The sequence below is a fragment of the Periophthalmus magnuspinnatus genome, chromosome 16 (assembly GCF_009829125.3).
Source record: "Periophthalmus magnuspinnatus isolate fPerMag1 chromosome 16, fPerMag1.2.pri, whole genome shotgun sequence".
Classification (NCBI taxonomy): Eukaryota; Metazoa; Chordata; class Actinopteri; order Gobiiformes; family Gobiidae; genus Periophthalmus; species Periophthalmus magnuspinnatus.
Genome location: NC_047141.1, coordinates 23,473,204 through 23,495,881, shown reverse-complemented (window position 1 = coordinate 23,495,881; position 22,678 = coordinate 23,473,204). Strand labels below are relative to the sequence as shown.

General features: G+C 42.3%; 3 protein-coding genes across 7 annotated transcripts; 1 reads left to right on the top strand and 2 right to left on the bottom strand.

Moving 5' to 3' along the window:
* Nucleotides 1-512: 512 nt before the first annotated feature.
* Nucleotides 513-6,137, bottom strand: wdtc1 (WD and tetratricopeptide repeats 1). 3 transcript variants are annotated; one of them, XM_033980927.2, is made up of 16 exons: nucleotides 5,993-6,137; nucleotides 5,371-5,493; nucleotides 5,209-5,292; nucleotides 5,088-5,134; nucleotides 4,435-4,546; nucleotides 4,146-4,333; nucleotides 3,878-4,060; nucleotides 3,696-3,790; nucleotides 3,475-3,590; nucleotides 3,305-3,380; nucleotides 3,145-3,238; nucleotides 2,880-3,050; nucleotides 2,555-2,790; nucleotides 2,283-2,448; nucleotides 1,899-2,091; nucleotides 513-1,818 (listed from the first exon to the last, which is right to left on the bottom strand). In XM_033980927.2, exons 2-16 carry the CDS (start codon nucleotides 5,416-5,418, stop codon nucleotides 1,621-1,623), a joined length of 2,007 nt encoding a protein of 668 aa, XP_033836818.1. In that variant the 5' UTR covers nucleotides 5,419-5,493; nucleotides 5,993-6,137; the 3' UTR covers nucleotides 513-1,620. The 3 variants fall into 3 exon arrangements, with proteins under 3 accessions (XP_033836818.1, XP_055083791.1, XP_055083790.1); XM_055227816.1 differs by having other exon boundaries at nucleotides 6,057-6,125; XM_055227815.1 differs by having other exon boundaries at nucleotides 5,371-5,423; nucleotides 5,993-6,124.
* Nucleotides 6,138-7,061: 924 nt separating this feature from the next.
* Nucleotides 7,062-15,216, top strand: cep85 (centrosomal protein 85). Of its 3 annotated transcripts, none has more exons than XM_033980494.1 (14): nucleotides 7,062-7,168; nucleotides 7,930-7,991; nucleotides 8,082-8,213; nucleotides 9,853-10,634; nucleotides 11,305-11,435; nucleotides 11,546-11,663; nucleotides 11,759-11,944; nucleotides 12,044-12,196; nucleotides 12,286-12,440; nucleotides 12,527-12,644; nucleotides 12,839-12,889; nucleotides 12,965-13,072; nucleotides 13,144-13,384; nucleotides 13,472-15,216. In XM_033980494.1, the coding sequence occupies exons 2-14, from the start codon at nucleotides 7,952-7,954 to the stop codon at nucleotides 13,633-13,635; spliced, it is 2,379 nt and encodes a 792-aa protein (XP_033836385.1). In that variant the 5' UTR covers nucleotides 7,062-7,168; nucleotides 7,930-7,951; the 3' UTR covers nucleotides 13,636-15,216. The 3 variants fall into 3 exon arrangements, with proteins under 3 accessions (XP_033836385.1, XP_055083523.1, XP_055083524.1); XM_055227548.1 differs by having other exon boundaries at nucleotides 13,460-15,216; XM_055227549.1 differs by lacking the exons at nucleotides 7,062-7,168; nucleotides 7,930-7,991; nucleotides 8,082-8,213 and adding an exon at nucleotides 9,226-9,500 and having other exon boundaries at nucleotides 13,460-15,216.
* Nucleotides 15,217-15,267: 51 nt separating this feature from the next.
* On the bottom strand, nucleotides 15,268-22,582 carry ubxn11 (UBX domain protein 11). The gene is made up of 14 exons (XM_055228088.1): nucleotides 22,526-22,582; nucleotides 22,411-22,451; nucleotides 22,223-22,321; nucleotides 22,046-22,143; nucleotides 21,909-21,954; nucleotides 21,726-21,778; nucleotides 21,548-21,650; nucleotides 21,262-21,479; nucleotides 17,473-17,550; nucleotides 17,281-17,407; nucleotides 16,719-16,810; nucleotides 16,531-16,592; nucleotides 15,488-15,634; nucleotides 15,268-15,421 (listed from the first exon to the last, which is right to left on the bottom strand). Exons 1-14 carry the CDS (start codon nucleotides 22,579-22,581, stop codon nucleotides 15,268-15,270), a joined length of 1,374 nt encoding a protein of 457 aa, XP_055084063.1. The 5' UTR covers nucleotide 22,582.
* Nucleotides 22,583-22,678: the final 96 nt, after the last annotated feature.

The following is a 22,678-nucleotide window of genomic DNA, read 5'->3' as shown; positions in this document are numbered from 1 at the left end:
GTAAAATATATTACATTAAAGGCCTTTGCGGCGAAAACAAATGCTGATATATTATATATTATTATATGTATTGCAATGTTGGGTTCCTTTATACTTTCTAAAAATGCCTTTCTTTCCACTTTAGTTTATAATAAGCCTGTAACCTTCGGGAAAACAAATTGTTTTACTTTTTGAAATCACATTAAACATATTGGTTATTGGAATTTGATATTCTATTTCATGTTATTTTTTCTTAAACTCACATTTTCTATTTTGCTTCTCTCTCTAATCCCAGCGGCAGCTGGGTCACCTCGTTATTGCACTATGTAGGACAAGAAATGTTCCTGTACCACTTATGCCTATAATGTACCGTGTTCACATTTGTGTAACACAGGAGTCAGCAAAATCTGAGTGCAAAATAGACACGGACAAATAGATGAAAAGTTCGTGTACTTAATAGTTTATCTTGTCACCCCAGTTAGAATTGCATTAGTTACGTTGTCACGTGAGCTCCACACAAAAAATAAGAAGCGTCAGTGTTAAATATATATTTTTACTTTGTTTACAACAAAGACTATGACATGAAATATCAAAGAAAACGTAATAGTACAAAGTAAACACAAGGAAGCCTAGTGTTGCATGTTTAAAGACCCAGTCAGTACAAAGGCAAGTGATGGACGGGTGGCTCTCTGTCCTTTGAGTTCAAATAATTTGTGCCAAAGCAAAACAGAAACCCTAATCACCTCCAAACATTAAACACTTACAAACCAGTTGTCCATACAATACTGTCTGTGTCTCACAACCAACAGAAGCATTTTTTGCCAAATAATTCATGCCATTTTTCATTAAGAATTCTTACGTTTAACACAAATGCAATTTGCAAAAATGATTCACAAACATTTATGATGTTGCTCATTTCAACACTCCTTTCTGTACAACCAAGCACTATAAGCCAAAATTATGTTTTGATGATACAAAGTAAATACAAATCCTTGGCAATAAAAGTGATGATAACCTTTGGTAGAAAACAATTTGCTCTTATACAACAAGGTTTAACTAAATGTTTTATCAAAAACATGATGTTTGGTGACAACATTTATATTTGTGATGAAGGGAAATGATCATTTGGATTTTCACTTTGCAGCCTTTCTGAGATCAGAGTACTGAGACTTTCAGCTTCAACACGAAAGCGCAGAGATAATGCATTTACGCACTGTCAACTTTGTCAATCCTACCTGATCCTACATGGAGGGCCAGATAAATGGCTATGACCTGAAAATAGGTCACCAACTGTCGATGCCACCTTAGGAGCATCTCGCAAACATAAAAAGTGCTGAACTCCTCTCCCTGTGAGTGATGTGGGTAGGGCACTTCTCAGACCCTGCACTTTAAGCTGAGGGGAGCTGAGGGTGTTTTTGGTGCTATAAATTGGTGAGAAGGCTGTTAATCTACACCATCTTAATTAATTACTCCCCAGTGGACTACAGACACATCCTCTCTTGGTATGAGGGAGGTTGATGCATAGTGCAGAGATGTGACATACCTTTCACTCAATGATTTAGTCGGTTTAGGGAATTCACAAATCAAACAGGAGCTTCAACAGTGCTTTTGTGTGTACGTCTGTGAGCGACTAGAACTTGTTTAGCTCGGCCGGCATTGCACTTGTCCATCTGAGCTGCTTTCATCATCTGAGCCATCGGGACCCACCCCTCGTAGTCCCGTGATACGGTAGCCCATGTGAAGCAGCATAACCTCCAACGGATCTGCATTCATACGTCGCTGGTTGGCTTGGGCAGCACTCTCCATGTCCTCGACAATCCTGACATTTTCACACTCCATCTATAATTAAAGTGAACATTTAATAAAGTAACATAATTATCACCATCTATGCATTATGGGCATTTGTGTGAAAGATGAACCTCAGGCCTAGGAGTCCATAACCGAACAACAGGGTCGATCCCGCTGGTTGCAAGGAAGCAATAGCTGGGGTGTGGCTGTAAGCAGTTGACGATTGACTCATCTCCCTGTAGAATCCTCACCAAGTTTGTGGTCTCTTTTTCCCAAATAAAGAAAGAACCATCATCTGAACCACTGACAATGTACTGGCCTTTGCTGTAGGAAGAAGATGCATATAAGAGGCATAGCTCTTTTATGAATCCATCATTTGAAAAGTAATTACCACATAGCAAATCATTGTTAAATTGCAAAGGATATTCAAATATGAATACAAATAGAACACCAAACATAAGTCATTTACTGCCCTCTAGTGATGCCTGTGTGAAGTGCTGGAGACTTTTACTTACCTCCCAAAAAAGTTGGCTTCCTTAATATCCGTAGTCGTATTGCAGTGACCACAGTATCGATGCTTGTAGTCAAAACTGCGTTCTCTCAGTGCCAACTCATCTTCAGGGATGGACTCCTTTCGGCTGAATGAGTGAAATCTAACAGAGCTGTTGGCTTTTTTGTCTTCTGTTGATTAAGAAGACAATAATTTAGATTGTACATAGTAAATTTTACAACACATAGTGGTAATGGTTGCATGTGTAACATATGCATAGATTTAGAATGTTCTCACCTGATTCATTTTTAGCAAATAAAGCAGCTTTGATGTCCTTATCAAGGGCGTCACACGCACTACTGTGAGCCTGCTCGGGAAACTTTCCCTTAAAATCATCCAAACACTCCAGAGCCTCTGTCACATATTTAAGCTCAAACAGACATCGTGCCAGCCTGAAATGAGCTTTCAGATGGGCAGGGTTCAGACTCAGAGCCTTCAGGCAGTCCCTGAGAGCATCATAATGGTCACCATCCCTGTAATGCAACAAGTAAAAATATGTTAACTTTAAAAGAACAATACAAGGATAGGAAAAGTGGACAATCTCCAATGAAGTAAAGCTTACCACTTCCGTTTCATATAGGCTGCTGCTCGATTGCCATACAACATTGCATTGCAGTCAGCTTGATGAATACCTAAGCTATACAGCTGGATGGCCTGTGTCCATTGCTGTCGTGCAAATGCATCGTTTGCTTGTTGCTTTATTTTCTCCAAGTGAGGAGGAAGCTCAGGCAAACTGCAAAATATGTGTATAATTACATCTTTGACATGTTTATTATTTATTATTATTATGATTCTGCAAGTAATAAGAAAGTAAATAATTATCTTACCAAGCATGAATCTTGTTTCCAGCTAATCGAATATGGCTTGTTTGAAGGTGAATACCATTAGATACACCATTGGTCTTCCTGCCGTTCTGTAGATCTACACAAAAAATACATTAATTAATAAACAGCACCAGCTTTACATGCCATAAAAGCAACACTATACCTGGTGATGACTGGTACTTCTTTTGAAGAAAGAAAGTGTATGGTTTTTGTTTAAATGTGAGGTCAAACAAGTATACCTGAGAAGAGAAGGCAACAATATTGATATTACATCATCATAATATAAATCATTAGAAAAAAAAATATTTAGTTATTTTGTTTTTTAAGGATTACCTGTTCACCCCCCATGTTAACAAGTAGCTCAGTGCCATCAGGACTGAAAGTGACATAAGTAGCTACCAACACCCTGAGGCGGTTATTGTAGTCAGGTAGTTTGACAGGTAAATGACCTGGTACACGGAAATCAAAAAATAAATAACAAAAAAAAAGCAACATTATACTAATAAATGTCTTGATTAGTGTAAATGATTATCTAATACAAGGCAATTTTTCACCTGCTACATAATACTGCCCTGCTCCATCTGGTATGGGTTTTTTTCTGTCACAAAACGTGTGCACGGCTGCAGATGTGCTCTGCACCATAGATTTTCTGTGAGAATGAGAAAAGTTAAACTTCCAATACCTAATGCAATTCAGAAAATAATAACACTGTATCACAAATCAAACCCCAACAGACCTATAATTGTGAATCATTCGGATATCATAGAGGCGTACAAATGGCCCATTAGCTCCCACAGCTAGGTAATTGTTGTCCCGTGGATTAACAGCTAAACATTTCGCTTCCACCAGCTGGCCACAGAACTCTGTCAGGTCTATGAGAATTTCTGAGTGTTTGCTGCTCTCCCTCAGATCATACTGTCTGTAAATATTAAATAACATCAAGTTATAGCTATGGTATTGAAACAGCACCTTGTAAAGAGTATCTTTATTTTGCATATTTTTACCTTATAACACCATCCTCTGCAGCACTCCAGAATGTGTTGGGCCACATGGGTGCCGTGGCGATGCGTTTGACCCTGTTTGTATGATCAGAAAACATGTGGATGGTTTCCTTTGCAGTGACGTCATGCACATGAACCTTTGTGTCCGCAGCACCCGTCACCAAAATCCTGTCACCGGAGTGAGGAAGGAACTGCACAAGGCATGGAGTATTTAGTTTTGTTTTTATGTAATGTCTCATTTTTATGTACACATATGTGGCTGCTAAAATGTGTGCGTTGTCTCGAACGTCACCTTTACAGAGAAGATGTTTGCTGCATGGCCTGTATGCATAGTTGTAAGCTTCTTTTGTTTGAAAGGATCCCAGATGATGGCATGCTGATCATCTGAGCCAGAGGCCAGAAGGCTGAGGAAAAAAAAAAAGAAAAACAGAATATGTTAAGATGCTATTGATTATGACAACTTGGATAACTTTAACTGTGCATTATTTATAAGATGGATGACAGTGGCTAAGAGGGTGGAGTACGGTGGTTGTCTTCAAACCAACAATTAGCAGTTCAATCTGAGCTGCAATTAGACATGTACACTGTAGACTAGACTGCAGCTGAGCAACACCATCAAACCATATATCCATAGATTAAATGTGGTCTGTCCCAAAGCAGGAAATGTAATGTAAGGCCACTTTAAATTCGCTGCTAACTGAGCTGCACAATTTTGTGAAATTTCTAATTGTAATTTTTCAAATTTAGATTTGCGATTCATGATTGAGATGATTCAGTTCACATTTTAAATATGTCCAAAAGAATTGACTGAGTGATGGAAAAGACAGACTAATACCAGAATCACATTTCAGAAGTTTTTTTTAAAGATGATAAAAACAACAGGAGTTAGTTTTAACTAGTAAATTTACTTTTTAGTTTAACTAAAAGCACAATAAAAAGACTTACTCTCCACGTTCATTCCACTCCAAACAGTTCACACAGCCAGTATGACCCTAAAACAGACACAGTGTTTAGTGTTATGAGGGAGACTATCCTTCTTATAACTCACTACAGCCTTCACTCTCACCTGCAGCTCTGTCTCAAGTCCAAGTCTCTTGATGAAAGGGTCTGTCACATGGTAGAGTCTTTGGAAACCTGATGCTCCTTTATCCTACAATGTAATAAAGAATGAGTAATTTATTTTCACCTGTGTGGACTCAAGTAAATATGTGGGTAAAGTTTTACCCACCCTGATCTGCCGGTGGAGGAGGTCTCTGGTGATGTTGACAGTGGTCATGGTCTCTTCCGAAAAATACAAAAAAATTACTTTTGGAGAGCTGTGGTCAAATATTAGGGGACATCTGTAATGTGACTGTAATACAATGCAAAGAAAAAGCAGTTATTAAACAGATTATTGGATTGCCTCATACACTGTGTCTATGTATTGCAATTACAGAGCACAATACGTTTGATCAGCATAAAACTATTATTAATACTGATGTTAATGGCAAGCTAATTTAATCAGTAATGATCACTATTCAGTCACTCTCTTGTAAGAAGCAATGCACTTGGTCCAATAGGGTAAAAGAAGGCAACTTTATTATCGGTTGCTAGTGGGCTAATATTTGCTACTTTAACAATCAAAATGTAATTTAAAAAGTGTAGCACCAGTCATAAGACAATGTTTTACTTCGAGATGTTAGGTTATTATTGTTTACTATCACACCCTGCAGTGGGGAATGGACCTGTCGTTTTCTATGTAACTGGTGTTAGCGCATTTACGTTTATTGCTAGCTAAACAAACCATCCACTTCACATAACGTTACAATTTGCCATTATTTCAATGCAACATGATGATATGTACATCATACCAGTCCCCTTGATATAGAAAGACGTATGTCACGAAATGTCCATGGAATAAACGTGCAAAATCACCCTCTATGCGAGTTTGTTGACAAGAATTCCGCTAATGCCTTCCCCGAACACTGCCCTCTGCACAACTGTGGTTGCCAGATCAAAGAAGCAATTTTCAGCCTACGTGCATCCCACGAAATATAGTCGAAACAGCTCGACATGCGTCATCATCATCATCATGAAAGAACATAGTTTAATATTTAAGAAAGCAATATAAGTTATGTCATAGGTGGTTAGCAATACTGCACCAAACCTAACAGTTTGTATTTCCAACTCTATATTATATGGAAGCAATAATATGTATATAATCTATATATATAATATCTATATCCTGCATTCATATCCTAAAGCATATATAATACTTATATGCTTAGCTAATCAAAATATTATGTTGTTGGACCTTCACTCTGTACATGTAGGCCTACATCCATTCGGTTTCATTCAATCATTATGTAATATGGTTTATAAGTATTATAGTATATTTCACTCTAGAAACGTGCACGCGTGGAGGTAGAAAATCTCGACGAATTTTCACAGCACGACTGTTTAACCTCTAGAGTAGCCATTCTCGTGGTAGCCTACAGTACCTGGGCTCTATCCGACAGTCATGGTATGACTGTAGAAACACAAATACTTTCCATATTCATGATGAAACATGGTGGGTTTGAGGCTCATGTTATATTGTGCCATTTTGAGGACAGTTAACCATTCAAAAGACATAATTGCTATACAAATTTTTCATCATACTTAAACTCATGATAGAGGATGGCACTCTTGTTTATCATGTGTCAGTGGTTAATCTGTTTATATTTATACTGTATACAATTCGGTTTTTTTAGTTTCCATTCATTACTGTACGAAAACGTCTAATCTTTACACTTTCAAAAACATTTTAAAAAGTTAAACATGTTTTGAAATGTGACTTTCTACCTTTCCAAGATGGCCGCCGCATTAAAGCCTATTATTCTTTAGTATGTTACTCTAGAGTGCTAAGCTATCACCATGGCTGTCTGCATCTCGCTGTTTTCCAGCTCACAGTTGTCGAGGCGAGCGGAACTACAGCGGATGGTACGGATTGTGTTACTAGCCTGAAACAGAGATTTGCTGCATCCTCTGTTTTTGGAAATCGAAAGGTAGGTCATCAATCAATCGCAACCAAATTGCCAATGCATTTACAATCAAGCCGATGGAAACGGGCAGAGATTTCATGCTCCACGGGAACTTTTAAGCCTCTAAACAAGCCGTAACGTAGCATTAGCTGTTAGCTTTTAGCATGTTAGACGGAAACAGATTTGTCATGGATTATCTTACACGGTTAACGGACCAGAGCATCTTTCAGCAAAAATAGGCCATTATAAGTTTAAGGTAGGAAACTATACCCTAAATCCACGGATTTTACATATTAAAGACTACGCATTATGGTCGAGGTTGGTGTAGTTACAGACAAAGCACATCAAATGGATATAAGCCATTGCTTGTGTGTATTTTTAACCCATTGTTTTTCTTTGCTCAATTGCTTCTAATAGAAATTAAGAATTCTGACTTTTTGTGTATTGACATAAGATTTGTATTTTGTATACTGTTGCACCACTTCCCGTAGGCTATGGGGATAAAAATGTTCTTGCACATATTATGTAACCGCACCGCATGGCCTCATGTTGTTATTTTTGCTACTACTTAAAGAAGAGGGTTTATTACATGTGAGGAGACAAGTTTGATGGATAAATTAATCACTTATGTGCAGCTGTTGCTTTTTATTTATTTGTTTATTTGTTCTTGTCTGCTTCAAAAGTTTAAGGTGTCTACCTCCTTGACTCTGGTGTATAGGTCTATTGTATGGATTCCTTTAAAACAACAACTATGTATTAATCTGTATTTCTTTGTTTAAACTTAGGCTGAGTAACTGTTTGTATGGAATGACAACTTCTCAGAGATATATTGACTCAAAACCAGCAGGTAGTACAAAACATTGAAGGGGTTATACAATTATTCATTATTCCAAATGTTCTATAACATAATTGCTCCATATCTTTGCAAATATTCTAGCTCGGTTTGCTGACATGGAGTGGCAAACACCAGCTGTGTCAGAAAAGTTTCAAAGTCGCTTTGGTCGTCGCCCTGGGACCTCAGACAGTGGGGACACTGGTATCGGCACATCAGTGTCTGATAGTACAGAAGGTAAGGGTTTTTATGTATTTTATGAGACACTGATACAGTTTATAACTAGCTAAAAGCTATTGCATCATATCATCCAGGGCTGTTTACTGCATACTGACCAAGGGGCCTTACATCTGTGTTGTTTATTAGTGTTTATAATGTGGAAAGCATGGTCATGGTGGAGTCCAGGTCCCCTGCAGACTTTTAGAGACAGATTAAAGTCCAGACAAATAAGCCTTCGAGCACTAAGGCTCTGCAGTGGTCTGTCGGCCAATTAGTAACATACAATACAAAGACTGCTAAGTGGAAACAGACATGAACACGTACAACTAGTTACAACTTCCTCTTTAGACACTACACAGTGTGTAGTAGTTTTTTTTTTAACCATTTGGCAAGTGTAGTACAGTCAGCCTTCCTATTGCGTCAGATCATTTTAATGAAAATGCTTTTAATTTTATTTAGTTCAGTTTCATATTTTACCCACGTAGTAATACGCATGTCTTTGTTAAGCCTTCATTTTGTTGTTGAGTGGACTGCTGGTGTTGGCAGGGCCACTTAAACTGACAGGAGTTCTTGGCAACCTAACAATTACCCTGACTTTGACTGCTGTAATGAGCTGCTTTAGATGATAAAGCACACTTGAAGTGAATAGAGCCTATAAACTCTGATTTCTATATCATTTCTAAATGGATGGCGTTTTATTTGATGTCTTGGATCCCTTTAAAATCCACACCTAGTTGTTATCATATTATATCTTTTGCCTTGACTGGAATTTCCTAAGCTCAACATTTGTTATGCGTTTGTGCAGCGGTGTAGTTAAGGCTTGTTCTAGCCCATTTGACTCACAGTAACCTTGTGCAAGAGTTCATCCAAAGAGTTCTTGGGTTTTTTTTTTCTTTTTTTTATAAACCTCTATAGTTTAAGTTTGAACCTCATTCACTTGTTGACTTTGAGTGCCCGTGTGTGACTCGGGTAGGACGGGCAAGGTGCTTAAATAAGCGGTGTGCATAGATCACGCTGTAATTTGAGAAGGGGTCTATAAATACCCCTAACCTTTCCTGTGTGTTAGTGTGCATTTGCTTAGAGCTCAGCACAGACCTGCTCAACTGTTTGGGGACAATACAGGGGCACTGTTTGTGGAACTGCTGTCAGGCGTAGGTCAGCTTTGGGGCTGCTCAGAAATGCACACGATCATCTGTTGTTTTGATTTGAAGTGTCCTGCAGGCGATAGTCAAAATGCTCTTCCTAATGATATGTTTGCCGGCTTGGAGTGAATTCCAGGTTTTCAGACTTCAGCAGGTTTCTCAGGTAATGCTATTATGTAATGGTGACTTTAAGTCTTAACATTCTTATATAATTGTTGGTATTTATGCATTTGATATATTTTCTTTTATATCATATGCTTGTACTTTTGGAGCATTCTAAAATTTACCATGTTTAAAAGCTGCTTTTTTAATTTATCTCTGCATCAAGTTAAATATAGCTATTTAAATTACCCAGTGGTGACAGCTTAATCACAAAAGTAGGCCAGCCACAAAAAATCTTTATATCATGACTCAGAAATAGACATGACCTCCAGTACGTATCCCCACACGACACTATTGACATGAAGCAGAATGTATGAAATCAGAACGTCTAAGTAGAATTTGATCTTTTTCAGATTTCTGCAGCACCAGCAGCAGCCCCTCCTTTCAGCCGATTCGCAGTCAGATTCCGATTCCCACTGCACATGTCATGCCATCCACGGCCGGAGCCCCGGCCTCAAAGTCCCACTCCGGACTACAGGATGATGTACTCTCTTCTGATCCGCGGAGGTTTTCTTCCGGCTCACGGACCCCTAGTGGTTCCACGTCAAAGTCTTCATCTTTGTCAAAATCTGCATCTTCACCAAACCTGGACTTGCCACTTAGTGTTGGAGCAGAGTCTGTGGTGCCAAAGCCGGACTGTCTAAGCCGCTACCGTAGCCTGGTCAATGGGCTGGACCATTCACTGTTCCCCTCCGATCACACACGCATGGACGAGGGGCAGCGCTTTGACACTCCTGCGGTGGAGCCCACTCTGAACCAGTCGGCGCTGCTGGGGGGGCTGGCGGCGGATGTCAGGTTTCGATTACAGCCTTCTGGGATTAGAGACAGCACAGACACTGTGTCTGATGTCTACAGAGGAGCAATGGAGCACAGCTATAAGGTGCTGCCTGAGGCACGGCCTGGGATTCCCAGCACTCCAGAGTCTAGTCGGGTCGGTCAGGCCAGTGCAGCGGGGTCCTCTGCTCTGTACAGTAGCCCACTGAGTCTTCAGACACAGGCCTTGCTGCGAGAGACCCCCGGATCTAAGGGATACGACCCACTACAACAGCAACGCTGTGGTGAACTGTCCAACTGGCAGCAGCAGCAGCAGAAACACCAACTTGACAGTCTGCGGCTACAAATGGAGCAAATGCAGGTAGCTGCTTCTACATTTCCCTTTTTTGGTTTTGAATTATTCAGCATAACATGAGAAAAATATATTGGTGCTAGCCAAACTTGTAACATCACCTCTGAATGGAAAAACAAACTGTTGCTATTGCTGGGTGGAGTGCATACTCAAAAAGAAGCTAGGTAGAGGTCTAGATAATCACAATTTCTTGGGTCTAGAGATTAAGATTTAAATTTGATCACAATTCATATATTTAGTATTTTGTCCTTAAGAGGTAACTAAAACATTTGCTGCTTCTGAGAGTTCATACTTCACTGTTATTGGTTAAATTCACTATTTCAGAGCATGACAGAGGCTGACCAATAGGTGGAGAATGTGGGGAGTAATTTTCTGTATTTGAGCATTTTGAGCATAGAGCTGCATGAAATAGAAAAGCACTGAATCACTAAAATAGCAGGTAATGTCAGGATTATTTCAATATTTGATTTTGTATCGCCATATCACCTTTCTCAACTGCAGTCATTTTTTAATTTTATTTTTTTCAAGTGCTTTTTTCCTTTCTTTGTTACTTTTCAGATATGTATGTTTCTTAATTCTATGTTGGTCAAAGCCATACTTTTATTTGTTGTCATTTTATGAAAGGACATTATTGTGCATCTTTCCAACTGCCCCACACATGTGTTTGTTTTTGGCTCAGTTAATGGGAGGTGGAGTTGGTCAGTACTCGCCTTTGTACTCTTCATCTGTGCACTCGGAGTCGGGCAAATGGGACGCTCTTGTTAAAGCCAGTGAGAGTTTACTGAAGGAGAAGGAGCTTGTGATAGAAAGGCAAGTCTGATACATCACATTAGACATCACACTGTGCTTATTCAAGTGAGGATACGCAGTGCAACATTATTTATGGGCTGATCTGACAGTGTAATGTTTTTGTGATACAGACAAAAGCAACACATGGCTCAGTTGGAGCAGAGACTGAGGGAGAGTGAGTTACAGGTCCATGGGGCCCTTCTTGGTCGAGGTACTTCCTATGGAGACATGCTAATGCTGAGGTTACAGGTTGGTGAAATAAAGGACACCCCAGTTTCATAATAAAAATATTTATATATACATACATTTATACATATTTTTTATTATAATTGTGTGATTTGTAGGAAGCCCAAAGGGAGAATGCTTTCCTCAGGGCCCAGTTTACGGAGCGTACAGACTGTGCAGCTCTGGAGAAGGCCGATGCAGAGCGCAGACTTGGGGCTGTGGAGGCAGAGACACGCCGCCTCACAGAAAGTCTGAAAGAAACTATCGAGAGGCACACAGAGGAAATGAAGAAACAGGAAGAGAGGGTTTGTGCACACCAACCACCACTTACAAATGCATATTTCACAAGTTTGCTATGCTTCCCTTGTTTACAAATTAAGCATTTTGTTGTTTATGTGCATTAGATCCGTAGTCGAGACAAACACATCAATAACCTGAAGAAAAAATGTCAAAAAGAAGCAGAGATGAAAAGAGAGAACCAGCAGCGGATTGAGACTTTGGAGCGATATCTGGCCGACCTGCCTACATTAGAGGACTATCAGAACCAAAACAAGCAGGTGAAAATTGATTGGTGCACCATTTTACATATTCAATCTGGCAGTGGCATTTCAGTACTAATTGAAATATGTGTTTTGTCTGTGTTCAGCTTCAAGAAGCGGAGCAGCATGCCACAGAGCTGCAGGAGAGAGTTAAAGACATGGAGAGTCGTGTTGAAGCGACAAATTCACAGCTACGAGAAAAAGATGCGCATTTAGAGGAGCAAAAACGCAGAGAGAGAGACCTGTTGACCACTATCACTGAGTAAGCAAGCGCCTCCTAAAACCACATCTGTTTTCTGTTAGCTCTTTCTGTTGTGCACAAAGTGACGTCATGTGTGTACTGGTTAGCATGCAGCAGCGTGTGCGGCAGGGCCTGGAGGACGGTGCACGGCTCCCTTCTATGGATTTTGAAAAACTCAGTGGAGAGAATAGTGCTCTCAGAGAGGAGCAGCAAAGACTTAAAAAGGTACATTACTGGTGATTTATCCATTATCAAAATGTTCAAATACTTGTATCTGTTTGACTATAAAGAAGTACAAGTGTGAACATTAAAGTGCTAAAATGTCGGTGTCATAACCTATACAACATTCAGCCTAACAAAACAAGACTAGGGGTATCTAGGCGTATGTCTCTTTAAAATGTCTGTGTGTCTTTCTTAAGGTGATAGAGAAGCAACACCGTATGATGGAACAACTTGGCTCCCAAATCCAGGTTTTTTTTCATTGTCTGTCTTCAAAAGAAAAATCTGTTCATCATATACAGTTTAACACTGGAGTTTGTGTGCAGTCTTTGGAGGAGCAGATGTCCCAGGAGGAGAGCAGCTCCCAGGCTCTTAGAGAAGATGTTCTGGCCAAAGAGCAGAGTTTGTTGGAGCTCCGCACAGCCATGAAAGAAGTAAAACCACCAGTCCAGTCAATGTCCTAATAGTGTTGATTGTCAGTGTAACATCCACATTTGTGTTTTAGCTGTCGGCTCAGAACCAGGAGCTGATGGAACAGAACCTGACCCTCCAGGAGCAACTGAATGAGCCCGAGCTCAGGAACGCATCTCAGGCCTCAGGTCTGCACCCGGCCAGCACCCGGCTCACCCGCCGCCTCCATGCTGAGATCGCCTCCTGCCTCAGCGACCTCCGCTCACTATGCAGCATTCTCACCCAGCGAGCGCGGGGGCAGGATCCAAACCTCTCTCTCCTCCTTGGTCTCCAAAGTAAGTACAATTTAAGCTTTCAAATATAATAATTTAATTTATTTCTATCAGCATTTCAGAATTTCTCATTGACAGTTGTGTCCTCAGCCCCTGCACCAGCAACTGAGCCGGACGAGGACTGGACCAGTCCAGAGGTGCTGCAAAAGAAACTGGCTGAAGCTCAACAGCTCCGTAGAGACGTAGAGGAACTTCGCAATGTGATCTTGGACCGCTATGCACAGGACATGGGAGAGAACTGTATTACCCAATAACCTTCCCCAATGCTTTCACAACAGACTGTGTAAGGCACACTTTTTCTGAAGCAGCTACAGTGGCTCTTCCTTTGAGCTGTGTTTGAATGTCAAAAAGGACAATTACATTCTTCAAACTAGGACAGAGAAAAGCCCAAATGATTTCGCTTTTTCTTGTCAGTGGAGCCCGCCTGTAGCTGAGAGACCCTCCCTCCCCCCAGTGACTTCATCTATTTCAGTCCAAGGGCTAACCGAAAATAACTTACCTCTTATACTTGATCCTTATATGTTGTTTGTGTGTGTTTTTTAATAATATTGATATATTAACTGTCAGTTACAGCAGTCTTATTTTATGTTGATCTTGGTGAATAGCATTTTGTGTAGAAGTCCCACAAGTCTAATTTATTAAATGCTGATTTCCCCTTTTTGGGAAATTATTAGTGGTTGACAATCAACTGACATTATTTAATCTCCTTGTAAGTTAACTTTCAAAGACAATGTTACTGAATGCCATTATTTACAATGGTTAAAAGTGTAACATAGGACTCCAGTGAGAGGTAAACGTATACCTGAACTTTCTAATACCAAAACCGCACTGTTGGATAATGAGCTGTACACTAGATTTACTACCAAAGAATCTCTGGTTTGTGAATGTTTGAGTGTGTTCTGTGCTGCAGGCCGTTTCAAAGCAAATACCGACATGTGCCTTTCCTTTACATTTGCAGCAGACCAACAGTAAAGGGCTGTTTGCAGCAATCTCTTCCAATCTCACTTTTCTGCTTTTATGAACTGGTAGGACGGTTTATACAATACATTCCCTGACACTGAATGTAGGTTGTTTGTAAAGGCCCTCAACTGCTTTGTGTGCACTGCTAGAAAGTGGGCCTAGAATCATGTTGAATTTGCAGCGTACAGTGCATAGCATAACGTTACAGTATGGCAGGCAGCTGACTGATAATGGTGGACCTGCTATAGATAAAAGTGTTGTTTATTAGTGACTGAGTAACAGTATTAATCCTCAGTATTATTTATTGTTTTTGTTTGCAATGACAGTTCAGAGTTGAACGCTTCTGGTTTGTCCTAATGTGATGCTGTAGTAATGTGCTAAAGCGTTTTAAGGTAATTTTGCATTTGTTTTGTGAAAAGGTCCCATGAAGTGACAGTATTTTCTATGTCTGTTGGTTCTTTATGTTTAAAAGAGGGAGCAGTATTCATGTGGCAGGGCACTCAAACTAATGTCTATCCCAGGTGTGTACAGGGTTGGCTGGATCATCCCACATGCACCACTTTTAATTTTTGTTTACCTGCTTGTACAGAAAGCCATTGAAAACTAGACACTTTAAAAGGAGACAAAGGGATTTTTATTAGATACAGATGAAATATGCAAGATGTTGAGTAATTGGTTTAATATTGTACAAAACAAGGACTGAAGCCATTTCTCATTTCATGGGACCTTTAAACTTGACTAGCACAAGATTTATCTTCAGGCTCCGCATGCCTTAACATCTCAATGTTTTGCAAAAGGGGAAAAAATGTTTATATTTTCATACCTTGTTTTTGTTTGAATTTTGACTATTTTAGCAATAAAGACTTTCAACAGTTTCTTGAGTTAATCCAAATGTTTATTTTTATTTAAACATTTTTGCTAACTTGTCATATTATTGCTGTTTCATTACCGGCTGGTCTGGTGCGTAACAGTAGAGAAGTGTTAGTTGTGAGTCCACAAGCCCGAAAGGTTTGACTGTTGTCATCATAGCAGCAATGTGGGTATGCACTGATGATGTCATAACTGAGCATATCACCTCCTCTGTCACAAATACGGCAAGTTCAGTGTCTCAGGCTTAAACTAAGATCGATTATGATAAAGCCTCACCTGTGTTTGTCCAGGTATTGCCGAATGTGGCCAATAGTCTCTGAGCAGTTCATTTTCAACATGTATGTGTCACCACCATCTTCAGACCTTATCTTTAGTGTTGTTACATCATTATCAGATACTGGACGCTGGGATTTTGCCTGAAAACTGTTGACATCAAAATACATTTATTAAATTTATTTATTACGTTTATTATTAGCTGATAAAGTCTCATGTGATGTTGACGAGGTATGATATCTATATTTTAGCACAAGTCATACCCTGGCATCCAGCAGCTCTTTCTTGAATAATTGTTCTCTTGTTTGTTCTCAACAAATGTTGTAATGCGCATTGATTAATCAAAACATCTATTATTCAAATAAGGATCACTCTTGCCACCATGTCTCAACAGAAATATATGACATGTGGGGTACCTTTTCCAGTTTAATCTAATACCATGACTAATCGGTGTTTAAAGGGCACATATTACGCTGTTCTCTGATCAAAGCTCTAATGTTGTTTCCTCATCACAAATATACCGTGAGTTGTGTTTTGTTTTATTCCCACATGTTTAACACACAAACCCTGCATATTTAGGTTGAGTTCTTCTCCCAATTGGACATTCTGTTCCACCTTGTGATGTCATGTGGTAATATAGGAAGAGCTCCAGTGTGTTTTTAAACTCCATACACCTTCACTTGAATCCTTTTGAAAAAATCAGCCGTGGAATTGCCAATCTCTACTGAGCCAAAGGTAAAAGAAGCTGTTAACTTGAAAGCTACCACTACATGTCATCACAAGGTGGAACAGAGCATTTTAAGCTTTGGAGATGTAAACAGACTAATAATAAAGGGTTAATCAAACATGAATGAATGAAACTAAACACAACTTCAGGTCCATTCTGTGTAATATGTGACCCTTAATGATAAACAAGGGGAGAGGGGCTGCAGATGGAAATACTATTTTTTTTGCTTTGCTGTCAATAAACATATGCCGTATATTGTCATTTTTGCAATCATGCTGTATGGCAGTGATCATTATCAATAGTTTAAGAGACTGATTACCTCTGCAGAGCTGGTGTGTCTACAAAGGTCACTGAGTTTCTGCACCGGGTGTTCGAGGAATCCTAATAAAAGTATTACGCAAAAAGTACAGTGAACAAGTACAGACAAGACATGTGGGGTGTAGTTCATTAAATTTGCAGAACAGTAGTAGGGGTAGGTGGAGTATGACCAAAAATGTTGTCATGTACCTGCTTGTTTCTGGCCACCTGCAGGGCTCTCTCCAAATCCTCCCTGATCATCATCACTTGCCCCGCCTTCACGCCTTGACCCAATTTTATGCCTTTAAAACATATGAGAAGAATTAACCCTTAAGAACAACCCCACCAACTTCTCTTATGATGTCAAACTATGACAAAGAAGCAACTGTCTGGGATAATTACACGCAGTTGTTTCCATATGGTTCTCATCCAAAAAAAGTCTGATTGGATGAAATAGTTTGGCCTTGGCAGTTGTTCCCTAATGGCTCTCATCTAACAAAGTGCCTTTAAAATGTTACAGCAATATCATTTGTTCTCATTTTTCCCACAGACACTTTTACAGTACACTGAAAGGTGTTTTTCCTGAGCTAAAATAAATTCATAAATGTCAGATACAGGTGTGTGCAGATTAGGTGTTAAATATGGAAATTAGGGTCAGGGTAAAAAAAAATAAAAAATAAGAAAATAAGAAAAATCAAAACAAAAACATATAACACAAACAATTGCAATTACAATCATCATTCAAAAGAGTTAATGTAATAAAGTAACCCACCGCTGGCAGGTGCTGCATTGACTGAGGTTGTGTTTTTTCCATTGTTTTCTCGAATAACATGCCCATGACCAGGAAATGTTTTTTTCTGTGGCTTGGGGATAAAATGCTGATCCCTCCTGTCATGGACCTAAATGATAACAGTGCATTATTGTTCTATTTCCACTTTTGTTGAATGGAAAATCAAAGACACACCTCAAAGGGAACGCCATCTGGAAACCTTTCCTGTAACTCTGATGGAAAATAGCCGTCCATCAGATCCTGCATAAACTGCTGCAAAGACAAACAGACTGATATGAGCAAAACTACAGGCTTAGAGGGGCTTGTCTGAAACTGGCCTAATCCCTGTTTTGTAGGTAAACTATTATTATTGTCTTGATAGAAAAAAATGTCTTCTGCATTTGGTCCATCCATCACTGCTTCAAGAGCATTGGGCGCAGCAGTGTGACACCCATCTCCAGATTTTGAGCAATGTTTAGTCAGGACTACCTTAGTTGGATGATCTTAAAGTCCAGTCGTCCTGTTTTGGTCCAAGTTTAGTCACAGGTTTAGCCCAATTTTGATGGTGTGTATGAATAGAAACTGTGACAATCTATTAGTTTAGATAGATTGATAAATATATGTGTTGCAATGTGACTTAGTTATTTTCTGTTTAATGCAATTCTAAACTCACACACAGACAAACATGCCATCTAATTTTACCAATCCAGTCATAGTAGGGTGTGAACTCTTAGAAGAAGCTGATGATAATAATAACTTATAATAATAATTTGATGAAAATACAAGAATCATTGTGAAAACATGGAAAGTGTGGGCTCTTCAAAAGTCTTGATTTGAATTATATTGCCCTCTCGTGAAACGAGGCCAGTTACGTCGCCCGGACTGGCGTTACCGGGGCCCCACCCTGGAGCCAGGCCTGGGGTGGGTGCTCGGCAGCGAGCGCCTGGTGGCCGGGCCTTTCCCCACGGGGCCCGGTCGGGCCCAGCCCGAAGAAACGACGTGGGGCCGTCCTCCCGTGGACCCACCACCTGCGGGAGGAGCCATGAGGGGCGGGTGCGGAGAGATCTGGGCGGCAGTCGAAGGCGGGGACCTCGATGACCGGATCTCCGGACATGGAGACTAGCTCTGGGGACATGGAATGTCACCTCGCTGGGGGGGAAGGAGCCTGAGCTTGTGCGGGAGGTTGAGCGTTACCGGCTAGATATAGTCGGCCTCACCTCCACGCACAGCTTGGGCTCTGGAACCCAACTTCTTGAGAGGGGTTGGACTCTCCATTTCTCTGGCGTTTCCCGCGGGGAGCGGCGGCGAGCTGGTGTGGGCTTGCTCATTGCCCCACAGCTCAGCCGCTGCGAGTACCCGGCCTTCTTGGAGTCCCTGGGAGGGGTACTAGACAGTGCACCAACCGGGGACTCCGTTGTTCTCCTGGGGGACTTCAACGCCCATGTGGGTAACGACAGTGACACTTGGAGGGGCGTGATTGGGAGGAACGGCCTCCCCGATCTGAACCCGAGCGGTGTTTTGTTATTGGACTTCTGTGCTAGTCACAGCTTGTCCATAACAAACACCATGTTCGAGCACAAGGGTGTCCATCGGTGCACGTGGCACCAGGACACTCTAGGTCGGAGGTCGATGATTGACTTTGTTGTCGTGTCATCTGACCTCCGACCACGTGTCTTGGACACTCGGGTGAAGAGAAGGGCTGAGCTGTCAACTGATCACCACCTGGTGGTGAGTTGGATCCGCTGGCGGAGGAGGAAGCCGGACAGACCTGGCAGACCCAAGTGCATTGTGAGGGTCTGCTGGGAACGTCTGGCGGAGCCCTCTGTCAGGGGGGTCTTCAACTCCCACCTCCGGGAGAGCTTCTCCCTGATCCCGGGGGAGGTTGGAGACATGGACTCCGAGTGGGCCATGTTCTCCACCTCTATTGTCGATGCGGCTGCTCGTAGCTGTGGTCGTAAGGTCTGTGGTGCTTGTCGCGGCGGCAATCCCCGAACCCGGTGGTGGACACCGGAAGTCAGGGATGCCGTCAAGCTGAAGAAGGAGTCCTATCGAGCCTTGTTGGCTCGTGGGACTCCTGAGGCAGCTGATGAGTACCGGCGGGCCAAGCGTGCCGCGGCTCGGGCAGTCACAGAGGCAAAAACTCGGGGTTGGGAGGAGTTCGGGGAGGCCATGGAGGAGGACTATCGGACGGCCTCAAAGAGATTCTGGCAAACCGTCCGACGCCTCAGGAGGGGAAAGCAGTGCTTCACCAACACTGTTTACAGTGCGGGTGGAGAGCTGCTGACTTCAACTGGGGATGTTGTCGGGCGGTGGAAGGAATACTTTGAGGATCTCCTCAATCCCACTGTCACGTCTTCCGAGGAGGAAGCAGAAACTGGGGACCCAGAGGCGGACTCGTCCATCACCCTGGCTGAAGTCACTGAGGTGGTTGGCAAGCTCCTCGGTGGCAAGGCTCCGGGGGTGGACGAGATCCGTCCTGAGTACTTCAAGTCTCTGGATGTTGTGGGACTGTCTTGGCTGACACGTCTCTGCAACATCGCGTGGCGGTCGGGGACAGTACCTGTGGAATGGCAGACCGGGGTGGTGGTCCCTCTGTATAAGAAGGGGGACCGGAGGGTGTGTTCCAATTACAGGGGAATCACACTCCTCAGCCTTCCCGGTAAGGTCTATTCCAGGGTACTGGAGAGGAGAATCCGACCGATAGTGGAACCTCGGATTCAGGAAGAGCAGTGTGGTTTTCGTCCTGGTCGTGGAACACTGGACCAGCTCTATACTCTCCATCGGGTCCTCGAGGGCTCATGGGAGTATGCCCAACCAGTCCACATGTGTTTTGTGGATCTGGAGAAGGCATTCGACCGTGTCCCTCGTGGTGTCCTTTGGGGGGTGCTCTGGGAGTATGGGGTCCGGGGCTCTTTGCTAAGGGTTGTCCGGTCCCTGTATGACCGGAGCAGGAGCTGTGTTCGCATTGCCGGCAGTAAGTCAGACCTGTTCCCAGTGCATGTTGGACTCCGCCAGGGCTGCCCTTTGTCACCGGTTCTGTTCATTATATTTATGGACAGAATTTCTAGGCGCAGCCAGGGGCCGGAGGGGGCCTGGTTTGGGAACCACAGGATTTCATCTCTGCTGTTTGCGGATGATGTTGTCCTGATGGCTTCTTCGAGCCAGGACCTGCAGCAGGCACTGGGGCGGTTTGCAGCCGAGTGTGAAGCGGCTGGGATGAGAATCAGCTCCTCCAAATCAGAGGCCATGGTTCTCGACTGGAAAAAGGTGGTTTGCTCTCTCCGGGTGGGTGGTGAGTCTCTGCCCCAAGTGGAGGAGTTCAAGTATCTCGGGGTCTTGTTCACGATTGAGGGAAGGATGGAGCGGGAGATTGACAGGCGGATCGGTGCAGCGTCTGCAGTGATGCGGTCGCTGTATCGGTCCGTTGTGGTAAAGAAGGAGCTGAGCCGGAAGGCGAAGCTCTCGATTTACCGGTCAATCTACGTTCCTACCCTCACCTATGGTCATGAGCTTTGGGTAATGACCGAAAGGACAAGATCGCGGATACAAGCGGCTGAAATGGGCTTCCTCCGCAGAGTGGCCGGGCGCACCCTTAGGGATAGGGTGAGGAGCTCGGTCACACGGGAGGAGCTCGGAGTAGAGCCGCTGCTCCTACACGTTGAGAGGAACCAGCTGAGGTGGCTCGGGCATCTGCTCAGGATGCCTCCTGGACGCCTCCCTAGGGAGGTGTTCTGGGCATGTCCCACCGGGAGGAGGCCCCGGGGAAGACCCAGGACACGCTGGAGGGACTATGTCTCTCGGCTGGCCTGGGAACGCCTTGGGGTCCCACCGGAGGAGCTGGAGGACGTGTCCGGGGTGAGGGAAGTCTGGGAGTCCCTGCTTAGACTGCTGCCCCCGCGACCCGGCCCCGGATAAGCGGAAGAAAATGGATGGATGGATGGATGCCCTCTCGTGAAGTGTTTAGACATGTAAATATGAGCTAACTTGGGTTTTCTGCTCCCGATATGTCCGAAATGGTCCGTCAAACATCACAATGCCATTCCGGTAAAGCCAAAGCTCGACTGGTTCCCTTTGTGCCAGCTGAGCACCCGTAGTTGTAGTCTGGATGTAGGTCTCCCCCTCCCCTGCCAGAATGTTGAGTTCTTGTATCTTCTCTAGGACAAGGTCAAAGTTCACATGAAACCGCCTATCTGCTGAGGTCTCTGAGAAGAAACAAATGACAAATGCAAAATGTGCCCCCAGTCTTATTTTTGCCAAACTTGGAAGCTACCTGGTGGTGTCCATAGCCCCTTAAAGTTGTAGGCCTTTTCACATTCTTCTGCATCTGTATTTTCAGATCCAACCCAGATCATGTTATAGTCCATAAGAAAGCTCTGTTGGATAAGTCAGCCATAATAATAAGCTACTCTCTAAATATTGATTAAAAATTGTTTAAGGAATATTCTCACCTCCATTTCAAAAACTTGCTGTTGTAGCATCATGTATTTCCTTTTGAAAATCTCTGCAACAGACAGTGCATTTTCAGTATGTCATTTAAACTTTAAACCTTTCACTTGTCTTGCTAAATTCTATAGAGCTATAAATTTGGTTTTCACGATGCTACGCTAATGAACAGCAAACAGCACACATACCTTTCTTTACCCTCAGGGCTTCTTCTAATGCGAAAATCCTTTTATCCTAAACAGCAACAGAATTATAATAATGTATGGAGGTAATTATTGGGATGATGCACAGAACTATCATTGACAATGCAATGAAAATACTATACCTTCTGATAAATTTCTTCTGCTTGGGCTCTGACTCTCTGCTCCAAACTGGATATCTGCTGCAGCACAGTGGAGGGGAGTTCAGGGCTGCTTGGGCTGCCTGAAAAGAAAAGTGTCAAATCAGATTGACTAATCACAGATTGACATTATTATGAAAGATATATTTATTTCTTTTATACCTTTCTTCTGTGTCATTTTGGTTTCATGATTAGTGCTGCAGGTCACCAGAGGATTCGGGTCAGAAATAGAGGAACCACGAGCAGGTGCTGCATGGAGCTCTACACATGTAGAGAGAAATAAACAATACATTTCCTGTTTTAGTTCTGCTCTGTAGTTGCATAGGTTTATATCATTTATGAGACCTTACCTCTCAACGGGTTCCTCCTGGGTTGGTTATCAGTTTTTTCCCTGTGGTACAAAAACAATGAAATGTAGTATTCTGTATGTTTTTAAAGCTGCAGTTGTGCATTATGGAAACTAACCACTGCTGAAGAGGGGTGCGCTTCATTTTCTTCAGTGTTGACAAAGGTGAACTCATTTTAGACACAAAAGTATTGAAGAGGCTATCCACTTGTTGTTGTTTTTTTTAAGTTTGTTGGTTGTCATTGACAACATGAGCTCATTGGGCTGTTTCT

What these genes read in the sequence shown, in the direction of transcription:
- wdtc1 (XM_033980927.2), bottom strand. Translation starts at nt 5,418, where the DNA reads ATGACCACTGTCAACATCACCAGAGACCTCCTCCACCGGCAGATCAGG. An exon ending in GCAGAGGATGGTGTTATAAG is followed by an intron (nt 4,061 to 4,145) that starts GTAAAAATATGC and finishes TAATATTTACAG; the next exon opens with ACAGTATGATCTGAGGGAGA. An exon ending in TATGGACTCCTAGGCCTGAG is followed by an intron (nt 1,819 to 1,898) that starts GTTCATCTTTCA and finishes CTTTAATTATAG; the next exon opens with ATGGAGTGTGAAAATGTCAG.
- cep85 (XM_055227548.1), top strand. Translation starts at nt 7,952, where the DNA reads ATGACAACTTCTCAGAGATATATTGACTCAAAACCAGCAG. An exon ending in AAGGAGCTTGTGATAGAAAG is followed by an intron (nt 11,436 to 11,545) that starts GCAAGTCTGATA and finishes TTTGTGATACAG; the next exon opens with ACAAAAGCAACACATGGCTC. An exon ending in AGCAGCAAAGACTTAAAAAG is followed by an intron (nt 12,645 to 12,838) that starts GTACATTACTGG and finishes GTCTTTCTTAAG; the next exon opens with GTGATAGAGAAGCAACACCG.
- ubxn11 (XM_055228088.1), bottom strand. Translation starts at nt 22,581, where the DNA reads ATGAGTTCACCTTTGTCAACACTGAAGAAAATGAAGCGCACCCCTCTT. An exon ending in CAAAATGACACAGAAGAAAG is followed by an intron (nt 22,144 to 22,222) that starts GTATAAAAGAAA and finishes TTTTCTTTTCAG; the next exon opens with GCAGCCCAAGCAGCCCTGAA. An exon ending in GGGGCTATGGACACCACCAG is followed by an intron (nt 21,480 to 21,547) that starts GTAGCTTCCAAG and finishes GTTTCTTCTCAG; the next exon opens with AGACCTCAGCAGATAGGCGG.